The sequence below is a fragment of the Acinonyx jubatus genome, chromosome A3 (genome assembly GCF_027475565.1).
Source record: "Acinonyx jubatus isolate Ajub_Pintada_27869175 chromosome A3, VMU_Ajub_asm_v1.0, whole genome shotgun sequence".
NCBI lineage: Eukaryota > Metazoa > Chordata > Mammalia > Carnivora > Felidae > Acinonyx > Acinonyx jubatus.
Genome location: NC_069388.1, coordinates 112,790,298 through 112,812,270, shown reverse-complemented (window position 1 = coordinate 112,812,270; position 21,973 = coordinate 112,790,298). Strand labels below are relative to the sequence as shown.

General features: G+C 48.9%; 1 protein-coding gene across 3 annotated transcripts in view; it reads right to left on the bottom strand.

Annotated features, from left to right (window-relative positions):
• XDH (xanthine dehydrogenase) overlaps positions 1-21,973 on the bottom strand; it is a 56,921-nt gene that overhangs the window by 15,919 nt on the left and 19,029 nt on the right. For all 3 annotated transcript variants that reach the window (XM_015064206.3, XM_015064207.3, XM_027033494.2), the window contains 15 exons: positions 20,666-20,758; positions 19,909-20,060; positions 18,768-18,861; positions 17,326-17,435; positions 14,824-15,008; positions 12,847-13,021; positions 11,035-11,118; positions 9,412-9,581; positions 7,196-7,319; positions 5,471-5,590; positions 4,922-5,018; positions 3,820-3,944; positions 2,901-3,034; positions 2,396-2,483; positions 1,187-1,273 (listed from right to left, as the gene is read on the bottom strand). In XM_015064206.3, the coding sequence (XP_014919692.2) occupies positions 1,187-1,273; positions 2,396-2,483; positions 2,901-3,034; positions 3,820-3,944; positions 4,922-5,018; positions 5,471-5,590; positions 7,196-7,319; positions 9,412-9,581; positions 11,035-11,118; positions 12,847-13,021; positions 14,824-15,008; positions 17,326-17,435; positions 18,768-18,861; positions 19,909-20,060; positions 20,666-20,758 (1,838 nt within the window). The remainder of the gene's footprint in view (positions 1-1,186; positions 1,274-2,395; positions 2,484-2,900; positions 3,035-3,819; positions 3,945-4,921; positions 5,019-5,470; positions 5,591-7,195; positions 7,320-9,411; positions 9,582-11,034; positions 11,119-12,846; positions 13,022-14,823; positions 15,009-17,325; positions 17,436-18,767; positions 18,862-19,908; positions 20,061-20,665; positions 20,759-21,973) is intronic.

The window sequence follows — 21,973 nt, the reverse complement described above, 5'->3', positions numbered from 1 at the left end:
AGATTAACAAAATTTCATGTCTACACAAGACTAGTATGAGAATGTTCAAAGTAGCCTTACCCGTAAAAGCTGAAAACAGGGAACAACTCAAAAGTATTTTAAGTGGTGAGTAGAAAACAAAAAATGGCCTATCCATATAATGAAATATTATCAAGAGAAAAGAATGAAGGACTAAGGAATCTTAAAACATTATCCTGAGGGGCACCTGGCTGGCTCAGTCAGAGAAGCGTGCAACTCTTGATCCCGGGCTTGTGAGTTTGAGCCCCATGTTGGGTGCAGAGATCACTTAAATAAATAAAACTATAAATAAATAATCAATCCTGAGAAAAAAAGCCGAACACAAAAGATTACACAGTGTATGAGTCTGTTTATATGAATGGACTACAAGGGGAGAATCTATAAAGACAGAAAGTAGATTGGTGGATGTCTGGGCTGGGTAGGGGGTGAGAACGGGAGTGATAGAAAGAGATCACGTTCAGGTGATGGAAGTGTTCGAAAACTACAGTATGATAATGGTTACATAATTCTTAAAATTTACTAAAAACCCTTAAATTGCATATTTCAGTGAAACTGTTACCAAAAAAAAGAAGAAATTCATTACTTAAAATTCAAACATCACAAAAATATGTTACGAAGAAAATGACAGTGAGTGCCCCTCCCTTCAACCCATCCAATCACTGTTTAGTATATGTTCTTTTGGAATTTTCCAGGCACATCATTATATCTATAATAGAGGTATATTCATCTTACAGACACATACATACAATGTCACCATACTCTGCATAAAGTTTTGTAACTGACTTGGCTGGCTTGGCAAAATATCTGAAAAATAAGGAAGGATTTCCTTTTCTTTTTATTATTACTATGATTTTTTTTTTTTTTTTTTTTTGATGCAGGACTCAATCTCAGACCGTGAGATCATGACCTGAGCTGAAATCCGATGATGCTTAACTGACTGAGCTACCCCAGCACCCCAAAGGAAGAATTTCCAATCAGAAAAGTAATAGGATTATCTCTGTGCTTTAGAGCTTAACCAGGGGTGGAGAGCCTCAAGATGGGGACCAACGGGGAGGCTACTGCAATAATCCCAGGCAGGAAGTGAGGAGGCCTATGCCTGTGGGGCTGTGGGGCCTGCCCGTGACCTCCCATCACCCCCCACCCAGAGGCATGGGTGCACCCTACTTACACTCTGGGAGAGATCCAGGGTGTTCCCCGCATTGCTGTAATGCTCCACCTTCAGAGCCACAACCCTCCCAGTCTTCATGAAGCCAACCTGATGAAAAGGAGAGAGTTCTCGATAGTCCCTTTCCTCTGCCTAACCTGAGTCATCCCCTCCCACTCATGCTACCCGGAGGAAGCAGAAAGAACAAGACATCATACCATGAAAATAAGGTCACCGGAGCTAACAGGTGAAGCAGAGAGGACCTGACATCTCTCCAGTGATGCTCCATGGGTCCTCAACCCTGGACACACCCTCTCCCTACGCTCCCCCTTCCTTCTACCTACACTGGCTCTGATTTTACGAGAGGGAGTGAGGAGGCAGAGAAGGGAGAGCCGGGAAGAGAAACAGAGAGATACTGGAGATACACCTCACACATTTTGGCCAGCAAGCCACAGCAACCAGGAATGTGCACAACAAACAGGAATGTGCACAACAAGCAGGAATATGCTTTCACATCCCTGACCTCAGGTAGCCATCAGAACAAATTTTATAGGCCGTTTCATAAGTAAGGACCTGGGACTTTCTTCAGGTCTGCAAGAATTTGGGAAGAAGGGAAATATAATCCCTTCGGGGGAGTTCAATCATGAAACAAAACGAGAAGAGGTCAGAGGGGGATGTTCAAAGCCACCTAATGGAGAGAAAGGGCTCCCAGACTGGGATCTGTCAGGTTGTACTAGTGTTTAGAGGGACAGGATGCTGGTCATCCACAGAGACTCAGCAAAGGGACCCCACCCCTGGTCTGGTGGAGCAGGTGCCTACCCTAACAACCTGGAAGCTTTATTTCTTACTGTAAATTACAAAGTAATCATTCTGATCTTTACATCTGGCTATGAACACATTAGGTCATTCTGCAGGAGGGATTTATCCCAGGGCTGCTGAAAACTCATGCTTCCGACCCTGAGAGGAGAAACTCTAGGTATGGGGCAGAGAAAATTCACAAAAGGTGTAAACACCATGCTGTGACCTCACTAGGGAAGTGGCCGGCCAGCTTCGCCCTTCTATGTGGCTGTTGGCAGATTAAAATTTTTCTCATTGCTATTTCTTCTTTGAACTTCTACAGGTATTCGTGAAAAATGTAAGAGTACATCCCAGGATCCCTGGATCTTCACCTCCAGGTTTCCCAGTGAGATGGCATTCCCCTTCCGCCCCGACATAGCTCCCGACAACTAGAACCTTGTATCTGGCCAAGAAGGGATGTCTGCCACCAGTTATCAGCATGTCCTCGTCACGATCCAGCATGCAGCGCACGGGGCGGCCCGTCCTAAGGGAGGCATCAGAAGGTTAGAACCCTGGGAGCTTCTGCAACAGCCCAGTCTTTGGGTCTCAGGGAGGAAGCATGGGAGACTTCTTCTTCCACCTGGTGCACAAGCAGACTGGGGCTCGGTTGCTTCACTGTCTAGAAATAAAGCTGCTGGACACATGGGGAATGTAAGGATATGATGTGTGCCCTTGCCTTGAGGGCCCTCACATGCAGGCAGGGGAAGCTAAACATGGATCCATGCATCGAACACAAAGAAACAGATGGTGTTACCCTCACCCCAATGCCCAAGAGTTCTAAAAGCAGAAGGCTGTGAAAATTCAAAGCAAGGGAAATCTGCTTCTAAAAGGGAAAAATCTAGAAAGCCTTCTTGGCAGAGGCAGCCTTATTTCCTTCTCTGAGCTGGCTAGGGGGACTCACTTGTATGCAGCCAGAGCCACTGCCGTGGATACCACAGTGCTCCGGGTCTCTTTCCCTCCAAAGCCTCCTCCCATTCTCTTCACCCGGACCAAAATCCGGTTTGCCGGAACCCCCAACATGTTTGCAACAAAGCTCTGTGGACAAAAGAAAAATTATTTGCACTGAACACATCATCTGGACTTACCTCACCCTGACCTAGAGCCGCCCGCCCTCCGCAAGCCTAATTAGTGCCGTCAATTCTGAAATTCCTTGATTCCTGAATCCCCCCTCACCTCCCCAGGCAGCCCTTGATCTCGAGGTGCTGGAGTCTAACACTCATTAGTCACTGCAGACTGAATTCAGACACTTGTTTCTAGCAAGGGGGGTCAGCGGCTGGCCACAGCAGACTTTCAGAGCCAAAGTTCATTTCATCCAGCCAAGAACTGGTGAGTTGTGGGGGTAGGACCAGCTGCCCACAATGCTGGCCAGTACTGTCGCCTTACCAGCAATAGAGAAATGGGGAGCCACCATATTTGAGCTGCCACAGATAATTTAGTGGTCTCTGTGGCGATCACTAAACCCATCACCCACGTTTTACAGATGAGCAGCCTGAGATCGGATATGATTTGACCAAGACCATATCTCACTGGAAAAATAAAAACCAACTCTTATTAGATGCCATCCAAGTAGTAAACAACTAGTCATTACAACACCCTACCAGGCCCATTATATGGAAGAGGAAACCAAGAAAGGTTATGTCACAACTCAGTGACACAAGCTTGTTGGTTGATAGGGTCTGGCTCCAAGACCACTACCCTCAGATCCCCTTCTGGACCAGCCCAGATCTCCCTTTTCCCATGTCCTACATCACCAACTCCTAGTCGGCCAGAAGCTCCCCAGTGCCATGCCCAGGCCCTGGAGCTGACCCACAGGACAGTACCTGGGTCTTCGTGGTGTTCTGTGTAGACACAAAGAGCTCCATCTCCCCTGCCTCGCCTTTGGGGACAGCGATGGTGCAGTGAGTCTCCAGGTAGAAGTGCTCTTGGCCACCAATGTACAACTCGCCTGGGGAGGCAATGTGACCCCCATGGTGATCCAGAGTTTGCTGAAGGAGAGTGCACTTCGCCAGGGCCCTGGGCAGCAACCAGCTGCTCACACACTGGTACCTCTAGGTTCCCAGCAGGGGTGAAAAGGGTCTCAAAGCCTTAGCCACCTGGGGGAGCCAAATCCCCCACCCCAACAAAGAAACCAGAATGATACCAAAATGCATCAGGCATGAAGCTTTCTTTCACTGCAGACCTTCAAACTCTTTGGTAAAATTTGGAGAATGGTAAAGAAGGAATTAACAGATGTGACTGAAAAGCTAAAAATGAGAGCATCTTCTGGAACGGAAGCTATTAGGCCAGTTGCAGAGTTGACTCACCAGTGGCTTAGGAATACACTATGGGCAATGTAGGAAACAATACCCAAAGGGATGTCACCAGCAGACGGGTGCCCCGCAGGCCCACAGGGAGGGCCAGGACCTGTAGCCACTAATTCCCCGGACAGCCTTCTAAATTTGACACACTCCCAGCTACCCAGAACCACATACACATATGTAACCTGGAGACAGGAGGTGGACATTAAGATGGCAGAGGGTCTAGGGGCACCTGGGTGGCTCAGTCAATGAAGCGTTCGACTTCGGCTCAGGTCATGATCCTGGTTGGTGAGTCTGAGCCCTTTGTAGGGCTTTGTGCAGACAGCTCAGAGCCTGGAGCCTGCTTCCAAATCTGTGTCTCCCTCTCTCTCTATCCCTCCCCAGCCTATGCTCTGTCTCTCTCTCTCTCTCTCTCACACACACACAAAAATAAATAAACATTTAAAAATTTAAAAAAAGAGAGAGGGTCTTTCCCTGCCAACTGTCCACTATTTTGCTACAAACATCAGGAGGACTCTTCTGTTAAAAATTCACTCCCCTGCTCCAGGACTCAAGGTCCAGCTCTTGAATTTAATTCATAAACCAGGGCCAGCCCATACCCCAGGACTGTATGGCACGGCCGTACCTGAAACAATGTTGTCTGCTTCCGAAAACCCCTTCGTGAGGTTTCCTTTCTCTATCTTCAGCTCAGGCTCATAAAAGGAGTCTTTTGCTATAGCATCCTGAGGACCACAAAGACGATTCAGTGACCAGACTTTCAGGAGAAGAAAGGTTATTTCCCACCAGGAGGAAGAGAGGCTCCCTCTTCTCACACAGGCATCTGTACAAGGGTCTTACACAGGCTTCAAGTAAGCTTGCATGTAGCCAGGGGCCATGTGCCTCCATTTCCTCAGAGATAGTTGGACACGCTTGGATCTTGAGGAAAAGTAGAGTCCCTCAAGGAACCAACAGGAGCTGGCATTGGAAGGAGGGACCTAGTCTGGCCTCTGGCAGACTGAGTCTGGGATCATGATGGGGAAGTTTTCTGAAGACCACACAATCCTGGGGCTGAAGGGTTTACCTCTTCCTGTCTAATCGAATCCCACCTGCTGCTGGAACCCCCCTAAAGTATCCCAGTAAGGTGCCTCCAGGGACAGGGGGCTCACCCCTCCCCATGCAGTCCTTTCTCAGTTACCTCTATTGTGATAATGGCTGGAAGATCTTCATAGGTGATTCTCACTGCTTGAGCAGCTCTCTGGGCATGTTCTCGGGTGTCAGTGACCACAGCACCAATGATGTGCCCAATGCAAGTCACCTGGGAACCGAGCCAAACTGTTAAAGCATATAATGCACTCCTCATGAAGCAAACGATTTTGGATTGCCCAAAAGGAAGTCCTTGCCCCCACAGTTTCCTTAAGGGACATCCAGGAATGCCTCTGGGATCTTGGCATGTCTTTGTCCTACTGTTTGGGATTATGTGCTTCTTCATTGAGGATTTAGAAGTAGTGGAACTGGACTAGGACTTGGAGATCACGAGTATCAAGATGGCAAACTCGATTTATCTCAGGGACCAATTTCATGATTTACCGCTGGCAGCTTGTTGAGAAGTTGCCCAGGATAGAAAGTGGTGATTGATTAGTCATGTCGCCGTGAGCAGAATGGACTGTATGGAAGCATGAAGTCTATTTATTGACTCAGATGCACTCCAACATCCTTGTTCTTCAGGTGAAGAGACGCAGACCCAGAAGGCAAGATCATGGTCTTGCCTTGGCTCATTAATAGACCATGACTAAATCTCAGGCCCTGGCTTCCGGTTCATATTCTTTCTAGCACCCCTCTCCCTTTGAATTTCTGTTTCCAGATTTACACCAAAAGTTTCTCAAAGGCAGCAATCATGTCTTACACTTCATCTAGATGCCCAGAAGCAGTACTTCCCACATTCTGGTTCTCAGACTTGATAAATAAACCAGTTTTTTGTTAGATTTTCAGAACAATGATTGTCATTTTCTCACCACTTAATGATTCCATTCCTTCAGAGGCATTTTTCTTCCAAAAATCCCCAAACATGAACCAAAAAAAAATTGTCCAACTCATCGCTTTGCAATATGAGGTTTCTGACAGTGGAAAGCTATAGTCTCTGATAGTTATCTCTTGAGGACCCAGTTGAGTTGTTAACTTAATTGATTGGGCTGTGGTGGTTTATCCCAGCTAATTCTCACTAACCATCATGTTAGCAGTAGTCTTAGAGGTTCTCGAAATTTTCAAAAGCAATTTGTTCTCTTGTTAAATGGAGTCCTTGTGTCTCATAGTTGTAGTTTTTTATTCTCTCTTTCTCTTGTACATTAATAATAAAGTGAATATGCCCTTAGGCAACACCAACTCATCTCCAATTTGCATTTGAACTGTATTAAAATTGTCAAGTGACTTCCACCCTGAAAGTTTCGAAATGTGTGTGTGTGCCTGTGTGTCAAAACTCCATATATGCTTGACAGCAATAGATGAATTTTCGTATAAGTGAATTTTCAATACACATAGTGACAGTATTGTGATTTTTATTCTGGTAGTTTGTTTACCATATTTTTATTTTCTTTTCACAAAGGAGTTATTTATCCCCTGAAGAACCTAACTGGCAGTTTAAAAAATAATCACCAGTCTTGTTTTAATACCAGTTTGGCCTGGAGTCATCCTAACATGTGCGACAAGCCGCCAACAATGAAATAAACAAGTAAACACTAAGTGAAAGTTAAAAGTGCCGCCAGACCGATTCCATCCCTGTACTGATCGCCCTGCACGATGAAGGCCACAGTATGTACCAATGTGTAATCTTTTTAAGATTAGGGATTTGGAGGAATGAGCACAAACTAAAACTCAAGTGCCCATTCCACTAACTTCATATCTAAAAACAAAATCCAACACATACCTTATCCTTTGCAAACACCATTTCATCATTACCAATTCCAGTTATATTACTCCCGGGAACATCATCAGCAGAGATAAAGCAGACAAACCCTGGCACCTTCTGAGCTTCTGAAGTATCTATGGACCTGCAAGAATGAGCACAGTGAGGGGCCCAGGCGGGAAACTGAAGCAGAAGACCCACCACCAACTGGATACCACTGTCCTCATGTTGATTTTTCCTCCACTCAAATTCCTTCCTTCTCCATCCCTTGTCTATGCTATCCTATCTGCATTCTATATTCTATCCTATCCTACATTCGATAGGCTATGCTACCCTATCCTATTCTGCAAATGCTCATGAAATACGTACCCTGTGAAGGCCACCATGCTGAGTGCTGCGGAGAACACAAAATGAACAGGACAGGCCCACCCCCATGGACCTTCTACTATGGAACCACATCACAGTGAGTAGCATTTACTCTTGAGAGCTCCAGCTCACACCCACATCACAGCTAATACCCACACAGAATCAGCACTTTTGGGCCCTTGCTGCACCACTGATCGAATGTCCCTGAACATCGTCACATAGCCAAATTTGTCTCCCCACCTTCATGAAGCTATCCCAGAAGAGCAGGGCAGCCCAGCCATCATCAGGCCCGAGAGGGAGAACACCTGGAGACTGTTTCACTAATAACAGTCTCAACTATGTTCTGCTCACTCTGGCCCGGGCCCCCAAGAGGAGATAGAGCAGAGGCACCTCACAGAAAGGTATGGAAACCACTCTGAAGAGCCAAGCAACTTCCAACAGGCAAACCTCACCAGAGCCCAGAACGTCATCATCATTATCCTCCTTCTACATTTGGGGCAACTCAAGCTCAGGGAAATTGAGCAGCTTTTCCGAGGTCACCCAGCCAGAGAGCAACATAGGTGGGATTAGGACTGAGGTTAGGTTATGAAGAGCCAAAGCCAGGTCCTTGCTTCTTTCCAAGTGCACGCAGCCAGGAAAGCCCAGGTCATTGCCGTTACTACAGAGCCCCCCACCCTCCTCCATCCATTCACACAAGGCTCAGATGGAGCAAAGAACGTAGGCAATGAGGATCGTGGCCAGTGTGGTCAGTGTGGGCTCAAGACAAGGATAAAGCAGACGAATTTACCCTAGAGATGGCAACCACATCATCTGAAACAGTTTTTTTCAGAGAACTGGAAGACTTTACTTACCTGTTAAGTTTTCTCGGTGTCTAGGTTACCATTCCTGCAGCCTGTCTCCAGGCAGCTAGGAGCGGCAGAGGGAAAAACCAGTGATGGGGAGACGGGATCCCTAATCCAAGCAGTGGCAGCGCCCAAGGGAGGGTTTCTCCTAGCTGCTCTGTTCAACAGGATATGTGTCTGATGCCCACCAGGAGATCAATGCAGTCTCTGGCCTGAACATCAAGAGGCAGCAAAGCTTGGCTGCTAATGCTGCCTGGCTTCAAACTCCCTCTTGGCTGCTTACCAACTCTGTGCCCTCGGGCATGTAACTTACCGCCCTTGTGCCTCAGCTTCCTCATCAGGAACATGGGGATCATAACAGGACCTGCCTGTAGGGTTGTTGTGAGGAGTAAAGGTGCCAATGTATGTAAAATGCTTTAAAGGCCGCAGCAAATATTAAGTGCCACATGAGTGTTGGGTATTAGTATTATTATAGAGGTAGCGATGCTTGTCATTTGGGCTTTCCAAATTCAACAGACGGGCACGGGTGGCTCTTCTCTGCTAGGTCCTTTGCAGACTCTGTCACTGATCATCATGAAAACACCCGGCTATGAATAGAGAAACTGCGAGCTTAGGCATCCCAGGCCAAGGTCACAGCTGGTAAACACTGGAACAGAGACTCAATCCCGGGTCAGTCTGACTCTAAGGCCACGCTCTTCCCCTTAGTGCTGACTCCAGTTCTCCTGAAATACTGCATTGAAGTTTAGCCCAATATCAAAGTGCAGAGCTGACCTGCTCCTGTTAAAAGCTCCTCACTGCTTTTTGGCTCAAGTGCAATGTCCCGGTTCAGCATTCCGAGGCTCTCCTGTTCTGGCCCCTGACTATGCCTCCAACAGCATCCCCTCACCCTGCCAGGCACCACTGAGTCCCTAACCTCTCCCGCTCCTCTCCGGGCTGGTTTTCAGGTGAGTTCCCAGTCCCTCTCTAGACTGGAAGGCCCTGAAGGAGCCTCCCAGCACCCTCCTCCCTCAGGATATTTACTCCACTCACTTGATCTTGGCGTGGGCCCGGGTGCTGGTGACCAACCGGAGGGACAGCTCATTCTCGTAGCGAGGGATGTCGTCACAGTACACGGCCTCCCCAGACGCTTGCATGGCCGCGGCCAGGTGGGGCAGGGGCCGACCCACCATGTCCTCCTCACACTGACCCTTGGGCACCTCCTGGAACAACATGGTCATCCGTCAAGCTGAGCTGCATAAGACACTGTTTCCCTACAGGCCTGGGGAAACTGCAGGGAGCATCAGGCCAAAGCAAACCTGGGTGAAGACGGAGGAGGCAGGAGGGACACAGGGCAAAGGAACAGAAAGGCAGAGCAGAGGTGGTCATAGTGTCCCTGTACGGGGGGGAGAATAAATAACTGAAGAAGAACCTCAATGTGCACTCATGGGGGGTGGAGTAAAAACCTGGTGCTACGTGCATCCAATCAAACGGTATGCAACTATTAAGACATACTTTTGAAGACTTTAAATTAGAAGGCAAGAATGTTCACATTACATGTAAACACAGGACATAAAACATTGTGTGTGCGTATGATGATTTGAATTCTGTAGGAAAAATATGTATGTTATAAACATAGCATGTCAATGTCCATATATGCATAGGAAAGAATGGAAAGAAGTCAACAAAAATATCATGATTTTCTCTTGGAGGTGGGATCTTGGGTCATTTTTGTTTTCTTCTTTATATCCTTCTGTACTTGCCAAAGTGTTCCAAAATGGATTTGTAACAAAATTCTGTTGTATGTGGTTTTTCAAAGACATAATAATAATGGCTAACATGTCACTGAGTATTTAATATATGCCAGGAGCTAATCTAAGCTATTTACTTTTACTAACACATTTAATCCTCAGAACCATCCTAGGAAACAGGTGCCATCATTAGGGACACTTGCAGGTGGGCATAATTAACTTGCCCAAAAGCCACACAGAGGAAGTGACTTGTCGAAGGTTACACAGTTACAAACTGGCAGAGTTTGAATTCCAGTCGTGGCAGTGGAGCCCAGAGTTCACAGTCTGGACCACTAGCCTCTGCTGCATGGTTCCACAAATTGTGGCCTGTGGGCCAAATCTGGCCCACTGCCTGCTTCTATAAATAAAGTTTTATTGGTACATACCACACACATTCATTTATGTATTACCTCTGGTTGCTTTTATGCTATCATGACAAAGTTGAGGAGTATCAACTGAAACTATAGGGCCCACAAAATCCAAAGTGTCTACAGAAAAAGTTGACCCCTTACCTAGTGCTTCTCAAAAACTTGCCATTGACAGAAAGTTGTTGTTTTGTTGTTATGACCAGGAGAACTCCTGGCTTTGCACGTCAGCCCCACAGAGGCACCAGAAAAGACAAAATCGGGACATTTTTTTTTTTATTCTTTAAGGAGCAGGTGAAGATGAGAGTAATCCCAAGAGAGACAAAATTTAGGTAAGGAACGAGGAAAAGAGCTTCATTGACATTAATACGATTCCCATTTTCTTCACCGGATATTTATGCAAAGCAGTAGGAGCTTCGAGCACCCACACATAACTCAAGCCAGTCATTCACCAAAGGTCAGCATCATCTGATGTGCCCTGCAAGGGCCTGTGAGATCAGCCATACATCAGGTATACTCACTTGGAAGAGCTGGACGTTGGCTGGAGGGTCTTTCTGAAAGAGTAAGGTGGCACTGGCATGGGTGGGGTCCAGCTTGCCACACTTCTGTGGAGGTAAGTTAACAGTAGTGATCATGACTAGTTCTATCATTGATCCCACCCTTGGTTGTCCCCAAGTGGCAACAGTAACAACTGTTCCCCTCACCTCCTCATTGTACACTCCTCGTGCCGGCTGGATCTATCCCAACGTCAGAACGTGGGCTCTGAGAGCCCAGCATTTTATAACAGCCTCAGGCCCCTTCCCACCCCTGCAGCCTGCATGTGAATGGTTTGTGCTTCCTCCAACACACCAAATGGTTTCCCTCCCTCCTGCATTTATTCACGCTGCTCTCTCTCCTTGCCTTGCTGGAAACCTTCTTCCTTCTCATTTCTATGGGAAATATTTAATGAAATGGAAAATGCGCACAATATAATCTCAACAGAATCAGGGGAAATGGAAAACTCTATATGCAGCATGACCCTAAATCTGTTTAGAAAATGATGTGTGCAGATCAACAGATAGGAAGATGACAGGTATATAGAGAGAGGGATGGATGGAGAGCTAGAAAGAGAAAGAGAAAAGAGAGAATGACAGAAGATGGACAAATGAGTGTAGGAAAAAGATCAGAGGAAAAAGCAAGACTAGTAGCAGTGGTTTCCTCTAGAATCTGAGAGAAAAGCATATTTAATTAAAAAGAAAAGTAACAAAAAAGTATTTAATTTTTTATTTAAAAAGTTGAAATGTTTTTTAATTTTCTATGTTAATTTTTAATATATTTCTGTGTTTTTAAGTTTGCCACAGGAAATGTATTACTCTTATAATCAGAACACACTCAAGGTGCTTGGGTGGCTCAGTCAATTAAGCATCTGACCCTTGCTTTCAGCTCAGGTCATGATCTCACAGTTCTGAGGTCGAGCCCCACGTTGGGTTCTGTGCTGTCAGTGCAGAGCCTACTTGGGATTCTCTCTCTGCCCCTGCCCGCTCACATGCACGCATGTACTCTCTCTCTCTATCTCTCAAAATAAATAAATAAATGCTTTTTAAAAAGAAAAAGAAGAAAGCTATTAGGGATGCTTTTTAAAGAGGGATTTCTGTCTGCGGTCCCCACATCTGTGGAAGCTTCTCCCCTTTGCACTCCCCACGCCATCTGCTCAGCTGTCACTCTAGGCTGGCCTTTAGTGATCACGTTCTCTCCCACACGAGGCCACCCCCGGTGCCAAGTGCAATGTTATGCATAGACGGTGCAAAGTAAATGCTTACTGAACCAATATGGGGAGCTGGGCTTCCGCTCAGCCACACCCTTTCCAGAACGCACACCCTGTCAGTGACCACCGTCTCCTGACTATAGCAGCACCTGTTACATTCTCATTCCACCCTCTACCTTCTCATCTCCCTCCACATTCCATTCTAACTACAAAACCACAGTTGAAACAGCTAGCCTGTCAAAAGGATCATCTGGTCTACCACCCAGATCAGCAGATTTCCCAACTGAGACTTAAAGAGAGTTGTGACCTATTCAAGTTTCAAGTGAGGTAACGATTCAGTCGGGACCAGAACCCTAGTCGTTGACGCCCAGTTCAGTGTTCTGCCTCTCAACCATCCCGTTGGTTCCCATCTCCATGTGGCTCCCTGGGCCGTGTGTCCTTGGAGCAAAGGCTCCTCTGTCCATAGATGTCAGAAGGGAGAAGCCAATTTACCACCTGGTCCACCGTACCCCTCCCTCAGACTGGCTTCTTAAATTCCCAAACAAAAGTCCAGCAGAGAGTCTGTATCTTGCCCACACCCCACACTCACATCTTTTGAGTTCTGTATGCCCAGTTTCTGAAGCACTGTCAGGTAGAACTTGAAGAAGAAGCTGAGGGTGAGGGTACGCCGAAACTCCACCATGCCGCCAGGGGCGTCGGGGGCCAGGGATAACTCCTCCGCCAGGCCCGCGCACACGTTCTGCAGCAGCTCCTCGTTCCAGAAACTGCCAGAGAGCAGAAGGTGGGAGAGCGCTCCTACTCAGCCATCAGAATCACTTGTGTGGGGTGGTAGGCACAGGGCCGTAGTCATATGAAACTTGGTTCAAAATTTGGCTTGGATATTTATACTTGTGTAACTTTAGGTAAGTTACTTGCTTGAGCCTTAGTTTCCTCATCTTTTTTAAAAAACCTTTTTTTAATGTTTCTTTTTGAGAAAGAGAGATGGAAGTCAAGCAGTGGAGGGGCAGGGAGGGAGGGACACTAGGAATCTGAAGCAGGCTCCAGGCTCCGCGCTGTTGGCACAGACCTGACGCGGGGCTCAAACTCATGAACCCTGAGATCATGACCCTGAGATCAAGCCAAAGTCAGACACTTAACCGAGTGAGGCACCCGGGCACCCCTCAGTTTCCTAACTTTTAAAACTAGACACAATTTGGGTGCCTCGATGGCTCAGTCGGTTGAGCACCCAACTCTTCATTTCCGCTCAGGTCAGCCCCACTTCTTAAAATTCTCTCTCTCTCTGTCTCTCACTGTCTGTCCCTCTGTTCCTCTCCCCTGCTCTTGCTCTCTCTCTCTCTCTCTCTCTCAAATATAAAAATAAATATAAATAAATACAGAAATAATACAAATAAAAATAGACACAATTTTCAAACGACCACAAAATTACACTAATTAAATCTATTCAGTCCTTATAACGCCCTAAGCAACGTCCTCCGTGCTTTGTACGAAAGATCACTTTCCATTTCCATGTAAAAGTGTAGCATGGAAAATTTGTATACTCCTTTACCGATGAGGAAACTGAGGCATGGGAAGATTCGGTAACTTGACTTCCCTGAGCCGTCTGGAAAGTGTTGGAGCCAGGCATCGGAACCAAAGAGCCAAACGCCAAACGTAAGCCTTATTTACCCATCTGGTTATTGGCAGCGTTACAGAGGCCAGCGCTGGGGAAGGGCTCGGGATAACTGCTGCCACACACTAGCCATGGTAGTAGGAGTAGCCACAGTCAGAGTGCAGCGGGAGTGGCAGCAGCAATACCGTAGGAGGGATACTAGCGGTGGCCGAACAGTAGCAGCAGAAGTAACAGCCGTGGTAGAAGCGAAAGCAGAAGGCGTAGAAGTCGTGGAAAGAGGAACAGTGGTGAGAGCAGTAGCAGCAGCGCTGGCGACACTGTGACTAGTAGCGGGAGGAGCAGCAGAGGCGCGACCGTGAGTCGTGGCGAGAGTCACGGTGGGGACACACACAACAGTGGCAGCAACAGCATTAACACAGTGGCAGCAGGAACGCTGTGGGCAGTACTCTCGGGAGGAGCCGCAGGAAGAGTAGAGCCGCAATACGAGCATCGGCGGTAGAGAGACTGCAGTGGTGGCATCGCTGGGAACAGCAGTGGAAGCCACAGCGGCAACACTGGTCCGAGGAGTGACGGTGGCAGAAACAGCAGCAGCGGCAGCAGCGGCAAGAGTAGCAACAGAAGTAGCAGTACCAGTGTGAGTAGTGCCAGCCGCAGTAACTGGGGTAGAGGCCCAGCCGTGAGAGCAATGGCAACGGTGGCCGCAGCAACGGCGGGCCCAGCGGTACCAAGGGCAGCGGAGCCGTAGCAGGCAGGGTGGAACCGGCGCAGCCACAGCCATGCTACCAGGAATCGAGGTACGGGTAGCGGCAGTCAGGGTAGCAGCAGCGGTAACCCCGGTAAGGGCGGAAGTCATGGCTGTAGCGGCGGCAAGAGTAACGCCGCCGGCAGTCCCGGCAGCTAGCAGCACTGCGGGAGTCGGAGCGGCACTGGCCGTTTCACTCTGCCGGCAGCTCTCACTTTGATATCTGCTTCTGCGTGGTCTTGAGGGCTGAGACGGTTCTGTCGTGCATTCCGCCGTAGCAAAGGGCCAGCTCCTTCACCTGTGCGGTTCCCGGGTTGAACAGGACCCTCATGCCGCTGGTCACCTTGGCGATGTCATCTTCTCTCCGAGAGGCCTGCTTAAAGGCTGAGAAATACTCACCCTGCAAAACAAGAGAAAGGTTCCTGCTTCTCCCCTGCATTTGCTACAACTGCAGAGGGTGAGGCTGAAGCACCGGGGTGAAAGGGCAGGTGAAGGGACAGGGCCATCCCAACCCCGCAAGGGGCTGCCGGTAGGACTCAAAGATGTGGGCAGCCCCGACTGTCCCGTGCTCGGCATGAGGCCCGGATAACACTCCCAGAAGCCGGAAAGGGGCGAGATTTCCTCTGTCGGTCAGGAACACCCAAAGTCAAGGAAAAGGAGAGCAGGGTTCTCTCAACCAACAGCTGGGAAGAGGAAAGACATGTTCACAAAGGCTGCTCAGGGTCCCCCAGCCCCCAGTCCTCCCATCCTGGTGCCCAGCTTCAGAGCCCACCCAGCCTCTCGGCTGTGCCCAAACCTCTGTTGGCTTAACTGCCTCTCGAGCAGATACAACGAGATGCCACCGGGAGTGTGAACGCACCCTCACCCACGCCTGTGCACGTGCTCTCTCTAGCTTGTCTCTCCCACTGGTCTATTGTTCACGGTTAGAAACCTTGCTTCCTGAAAGAATGAACCACACTATGAAACACTAGCTGCCTTTGTGCTTTGAGCACACATTTCCCGCTGGGCTCCAGGCAGGCCCTGTCTGTCAGGATAGGAGGGCCGCGTGAGTCACTTTCCAGGTAAGAACGATCTCATATCAAGCCCTTTCTGGCCAGGTTCTGCTGGAGGTCTGAACCCACCTGGCACCGCAAATTCTGATTAACGTCAAAGGCAGAGGCTTAAGGGAAGCGTTGTTGAGAAAGCCCAACGAAGCTCACTGTTTACGCCCACACTGGCCACAAGCTTCTGTTCGAAGAAGTCATCGGGCTTCCTCCTGACCATGACGCTAGTCCGGATTCCCGATGTCAAACATGGCCCCGGGACCGTGAGCCTGGAGTCTGGGCTTGGTTCTGGAACAGGACTGTACCAGTCCACGGTGACGTGTCCACTGGGGTGCCACACCATGTCAGTGTCAGATTGGCAGCTGTCCTTTCTTGAGAAAGCCTCCCTACTTCTGGGTATTAAAATCTCCTTTCTGTCATGACATGTTTTTTGTTTTTAAAGATTTTCTTCAGTGTATTTATTTATTTTTGAGAGAGAGACAGAATGAGCAGAGGAGGGACAGAGACAGAGAGAGAGGGACAGAGGATCTGAAGCAGGCTCTGTGCTGACAGCAGAGAGCCCGATGTGGGGCTTGCACTCACGAACCGTGAGATCGTGACCTGAGCTGAAGTCGGAAGCTTAGCTGAGCCACCCGGGCGCACCTATGAAATGTTTTTGGCTAATGTCCCTATCTGGCAAAATAAAAACCGGACTCTTGTATGCCTGTTCCCTCCTCCCTTCTCCAACTCATAATTAAAAAGAGGAAAATTTACTGATTTGTGAAATACAAAAACTCTGGGAATCACTGCTCAAAATGGTCTATAAGGACAAGCTAGAAAATCAGTAAGAAACCACCTCAGGGACATCATGGCTCTAATTTAATTAGCATTCTCATTAAGGGGGCCAAAATTAGCAAGGGCGAACGTGCCTTGTAACGCGCGCTCAAGCGCTACCTGGGTAAAACTCCTAATACTCTCCATTACAGCTGCTTTCCCAGCCTCACACAGATCACTTTTCTACACGGCCCATTATGGAATGTGTAGCTGGTGAGGGAGGAGAGAGAGGCACCAGGTGACGACACCACGGGCCCCCAGGAACAACAGCGAGGCAGCCAGAAGTGCCCAGACTTGCCTCAACAGGACAGAAAAACCTCCCATGAGCAGAAATGCAACCACGCCAACTCAGAGCAAGGTCAGCAAATAAACACCTCATCAACATGTGTGGGCCTGACCCACGGCCAGCCCCTCCACTCAGCATGCAAGCCCCAGTCTCCTCCGACCTGGGGCAGAAGTGCTCAGTGGCTGGATGTGCTCTTGAAATCATGTTGCTAGCTACCAGATGGAGATCCCCACTGGTTTCTGGACATCGGCCTGGAACCTTAGGCATTCCTGATTTCAATCCTCACAATAACCTCCCGGGTAGGTAACACTGTGTCCGTTTTACAGACGAGGAAGCCGAGGCTCAGAAATCTGAAACGATTTGCCCAGGATCACGTGCCATGAGTCCATGGAATGCCCTCTTCCCTGCCCTGAAGCTCTTCATTGCCCAGAGAACACTATGGCTGGTGAAAGGCAGTGTTCAGAGACTTTGTTAAAGTTGAGAGATGCTGAGCTTGGTCCCCGAGGCAGACTCTGGTCTCTTGTCTGGAGCCTCGCTACGGTAAGAGTGATATGGGACACTCCTGAGCAGCTCACCTCCCTGCTGTAGGGGATCTCGATGGAAAGCAGTATCTCCTCCGGAGCTAGCAGGGTCTTTCTGTATGCGGGGAAGAAGGTGTGATCCATCCGAACCGTTCTCCTGGTGCCTGTACACAGGCCGGATGCAGAGATGTGAGAAAGCAGAGAACGAGGCACTGGTAAATTCCCCATCCTGGTCTCTGGTACCCATAGTCAGAGGGCAGTGCTGACACAATTAGGGCCAAGGTCCTCCATCTAAAATCCTTACGCAGGGATGTGCTGGTGAATGTTTAACAATGGACTATGTGTGGGCGGAGGGAGTCCAGATTTGCAGTACTTGCTAATTTCTACGCTATCAATACTCCCACCATAGCCAATTTCAGGCTCCCGGAGTGACATCAGTGAACATGAAGTTGGAAAGAGGGTGGCAAAGAGTTGACACGACACGCCTGCTGTCCTCTGAAAAGACTGCCTACAAAGGTTGGCCATGGCTGTCTTCTGGGAACTTGGATTTCAGCAGATTCCCCGATAAGATGACTGACTGTGTCTAAACTGTTCATACAAACAGCATGGTTTATGCTGAACATCTGCTTTCTGTCCGAGTGCCTGGGCTTTTGGTACCTGCCAAGAAGGGCTACGCAACCAACCCCCCAAAAAGCCCTAGCTGTTCAGTCTCTGACGAGCTTCCCCGGCAGACAACACTTCACGTGCGTTATCACAATGCAGCTTGTGACCTGTGTGACGCCACCGGGAGAAGTCTCTGGAAGCTTGTGCCTGGATTCCTCCAGACTGTGCCCCATGTCCCTCTTCACTTTGCCAAGTTTACTTTGTGTCCTCCCACTTAATAAGTCATGGCCATGAGTATGACGATAGGCTGAGTCCTGGGAGTCCTCCCTGACTTCCTAGGAGTCATCAAAACTGGGGATGGTCTCGCGGACCCTCCAACAAGGACGGTGCATAGCAGCATATCATTACTTAGCATTTCCACTCTACAGATATAACAGATGGGAATAACTCTAAGGGCATGGGCAATAGTAAAATAAACTCAAATATTAGGACGTGATGGATTTTGAGCACTTATTACCTTTATTTTTAATGTAATTTATTTTATTGTAAGTTTCTACAATTCAATTTTTAATAATGGCCATGTCTATCAAACACTCACAGACTCCCTGAAAATCCAGCTGTGGGCTGTGGCGAGCCAGTGCATTCTGGCTCTAGCACACTACTAGGTAAGGCTTCTAGGTGACAGATCCTGTTGGGAATTCTTAATAAGGAAATGGTCTGGCTCTCCTGGCCCCCAATCTGGGTATATCTCCCTTGCAGTTCCCAGGGATCCAAACCTTAGGACGGCTGGGTCATTGACTTGTGGGCCCTGTCTCTCCAAAAAGTCACCTATCTTGTGAGCCTTCTCCCCCGTGGGGCCCTCTTTCCTGACTTCCGCATGACGTAGCTCTCACCTGTGGACACGATGGTCAGCTTGGCCCCACTGGCCATGAACACAGGGTTGAGGTCAGAGATGGGGCTGGCGGTGATGATGTTCCCTCCGATGGACTAGAACAAGCAGAGAGTGTGCGTGAGAGCCCAGCCCACCCCGGAAAACCTTGCTCTCACAGCAGGCTGCAGAACACAGGGCAGGTGGGGGACACCTGCTCGCTGAAGGCACAAGACCGGCGTAACTCAAGCATCCAGAACAACGTGCAAAACCTGAGATCCGAACACTTGGGATTGGATCTCAGCTCTAAAGTTTACTCATCGGTAATGTGGGTCAGCTCCTTGAAATCTGCCCAATTTCATCCAAACTTTTTCTGAAAGGGTTGAGGTGGTTTATCACATGATGCAAGCAAATACTTCCTGGAAGTAGATTCCACCCAGCTGGAGAATTTAGTGGAGCTTTCTGAGCTTCTGTCTACTCAGCCACAATCAGAGATGTCAGGTGCTTGGGGTAGGGTGAGGGAACGGGGTGGGGGCTGTTTCCTTTGGGTTTTGTTCTAATTGAAAACAACAAAATACAACGGACGGGGTGGCTTTCCTTCCCCCCCCCCCACCCCCGCCAACCCTACACCATCAGCTGTTGTGAGCTGCCAATGGTCCTGGGTGTGTGAATGCTGCTAGCAAATGGGGAACCCGGGGGCCAGTCTGGAGTTAGTTGTGAACAGTCAACAGCTGGACCCCTCCCTCCTCTCTGGGGGTGTCTACCTCTGGCACTCCCCCCAACGATGAAAGGTAGTCCAAGACTACATTTGGCTCAATCTCTCATCCACTTGCTGATAGCTTCGGCCAAGTTCAGGAACAAGGTGGGCAGGAGGCTCCATCTTGCCAACCTCAGGGGTAAAGACTGAGGCACACAGCATGTGTTTCCAAGAGTGACCCACAGGCCCCCTTCCCTAGAAGCACCTTTGGGGCTCCATCCCAGCCCTACTGAGTCGGAATCTCTGAGAACAGTGCCCAGGAAACTGCATTTTTAACAAACACCCCACAAGTTCTAAGCACTAGAGTTTGGGGCGCACCGGATCTTCAGCAGAGGACAGACTAGCGCATCTGCCTTGTGACAAAAGACCCCATGACCTCAGCCTTGAGGGCTCCTGAACAGGGACTCACCGCCACAGACTTGACCTGCTTCCCAGCAAACCAGCGCAGCTGCTCCAAAACACCTTTGAACACCTCTGTTTGTTGGGCAGGAAGGTTGGCGACTGCATCGAGCAGCGTCTTTTCCACAAAGCTCAAGGGACACGAGGCTCCGAAGGAGATACCTGGGAACACATGCACAGAAAAACAGCGATTCCCTTCACAGTTCAGAAAACACTTGGACACACAGCCCCTACCATGCTTTACTGGTACCTGAGTGATGATGAACCAGCTCTCACATCCTTATAGGGATGAGGAAATTAACGCCCAGAGAGGTGAAGTGACTTGCCCCATGCCACCCAGCTAATACACCAGCCAGGACTCAACCACAGCCCTCTTGATCCTACAACCAGCATGCTCTCTTCTCTAAACCAGTGGTTCTCACCTCAATGAAATCAGATCTCTGAGGGAGAAGTCCTGTTTCTTTATTAAAGTACCCAAGACCTCCCAGCACTGACCCCCTCGCCCTGTGAGCGATTCTAATGTGGAGCCAGGATTGAGAATGACTGTGGAGAATCTCACGGCCCCCCTTGCCCACTGGCAGTCTGCCACAGATGCTCAGTGGAGGAAGGCAATGAAGGGCATCCCTGCTCCCCACACAAGGCAGCTCCAGGAGAAGCAGGTGGCAGCGCAGACAAAGGAGAGGCTCTCCTGGCACCGGCCACCCCTCCCAAGGGACCCATCCCCTGCATCCCAGCCTTCCGTGGGCTCAGGGCAAACCCCTCCTTACCCTCAGGTCCATGCTCCACTGAATTCAGCTCAGGGATCCAGGCTGGGCAGACCATCTTAGGAAACAGCTTATTCTTAAATTTCATCTCAATGCCTCGAGAAAAAGAAGAAACCCGAAGTTAACAGGCTACTACCAGGCGGGCCTCGGCATTGTTCCCACCACGCACACAGGACCTATGACATATTCACGATCCCATCATGCTCTGTGGGTGTCTTAGGACTGCGGTTTCCACGCTATCAGCCGGCAAACTGTGTCTTTCTCTCCCTCCCCCCAAAAATCCTCGTGGAATTCAGATGAGATGAAATTCTTTTTTGCCTTTTGATTTCTTTTATCACCCAAAAAAGCTTCCTTTTTTTTAAATTTAGCTTTCTGACTCTGTGCTTGGACCTTCAACACCTTCAGATTTTCTGCTCTTCAGTAAGGAGAGCCTGCTTGATCCTGTCATACACACTTTGCACACATGGAACCACCATAGGCCCTGCTGACCTGTCTTTTAGTGTTAAATGAGATGAAATGTGAATTAACCTGTGTGTGTGAGTGTGTGTCTGTGTGTGGGTCAGGGGTGGGGGATAGCAGATGAAGCCGCAGCATGCTAAAATATGTCAGGAACCCGTGTAAGCACTTTACATGTTTTAACTCATTAAATCCTCACAATAGCCTTGGCAGATACTGTGATTTTCAGTTTATAGGAAGAGAAACTGAGGCACAGGAAGGTGAGGCTCTTGCCCACATTACACACCTAAGAACAGACAATTCTTAGAGTTGGGGTATAATAGTCCTAATAACACGAAAGTCTAGCATTCAGACAAAAAGGAAAACCGTCTGAGAGAGAAAACATCAAATCTGCCTCCTGGTCCCCGACACCTGCCTGAGCAGGACTTTGCAGGACCACACATCTCTACCGGCCTTGTTCAAGTTAGAAAGGTCTGTGAGCAGACGCCCCTCTGTTCTGTTCCTGAGACCTGGTTAGCTCTGCACCTCCCAGCCCCTCCCACAGACCTACAGATGGGAAGGTTCAAAAAGAAATGTCTGCCCATCCTCCCCACCCTCTCGGGGGCTATTCAGAGTGTGTGATGGGTGGCCCAGGCTTTGCGGAGTCTGGCCTGTTTGAATACCGGTTCCCAGGATAAAGACTGCAGACAGAGGCCATCCATGGCCTGTCTTGACAAGGTTCTCTCTATGCCCAGCTTCCCCAGCACCCTACCCTGACTGTCAGTGGTTACACCGCTGCATGTATGTATAAGGGAGAAGGGGTGAGGCAGAGGGAGTGGTCGTAAGAAATTCCCTCTCACTTGGAGCTCATGAAAT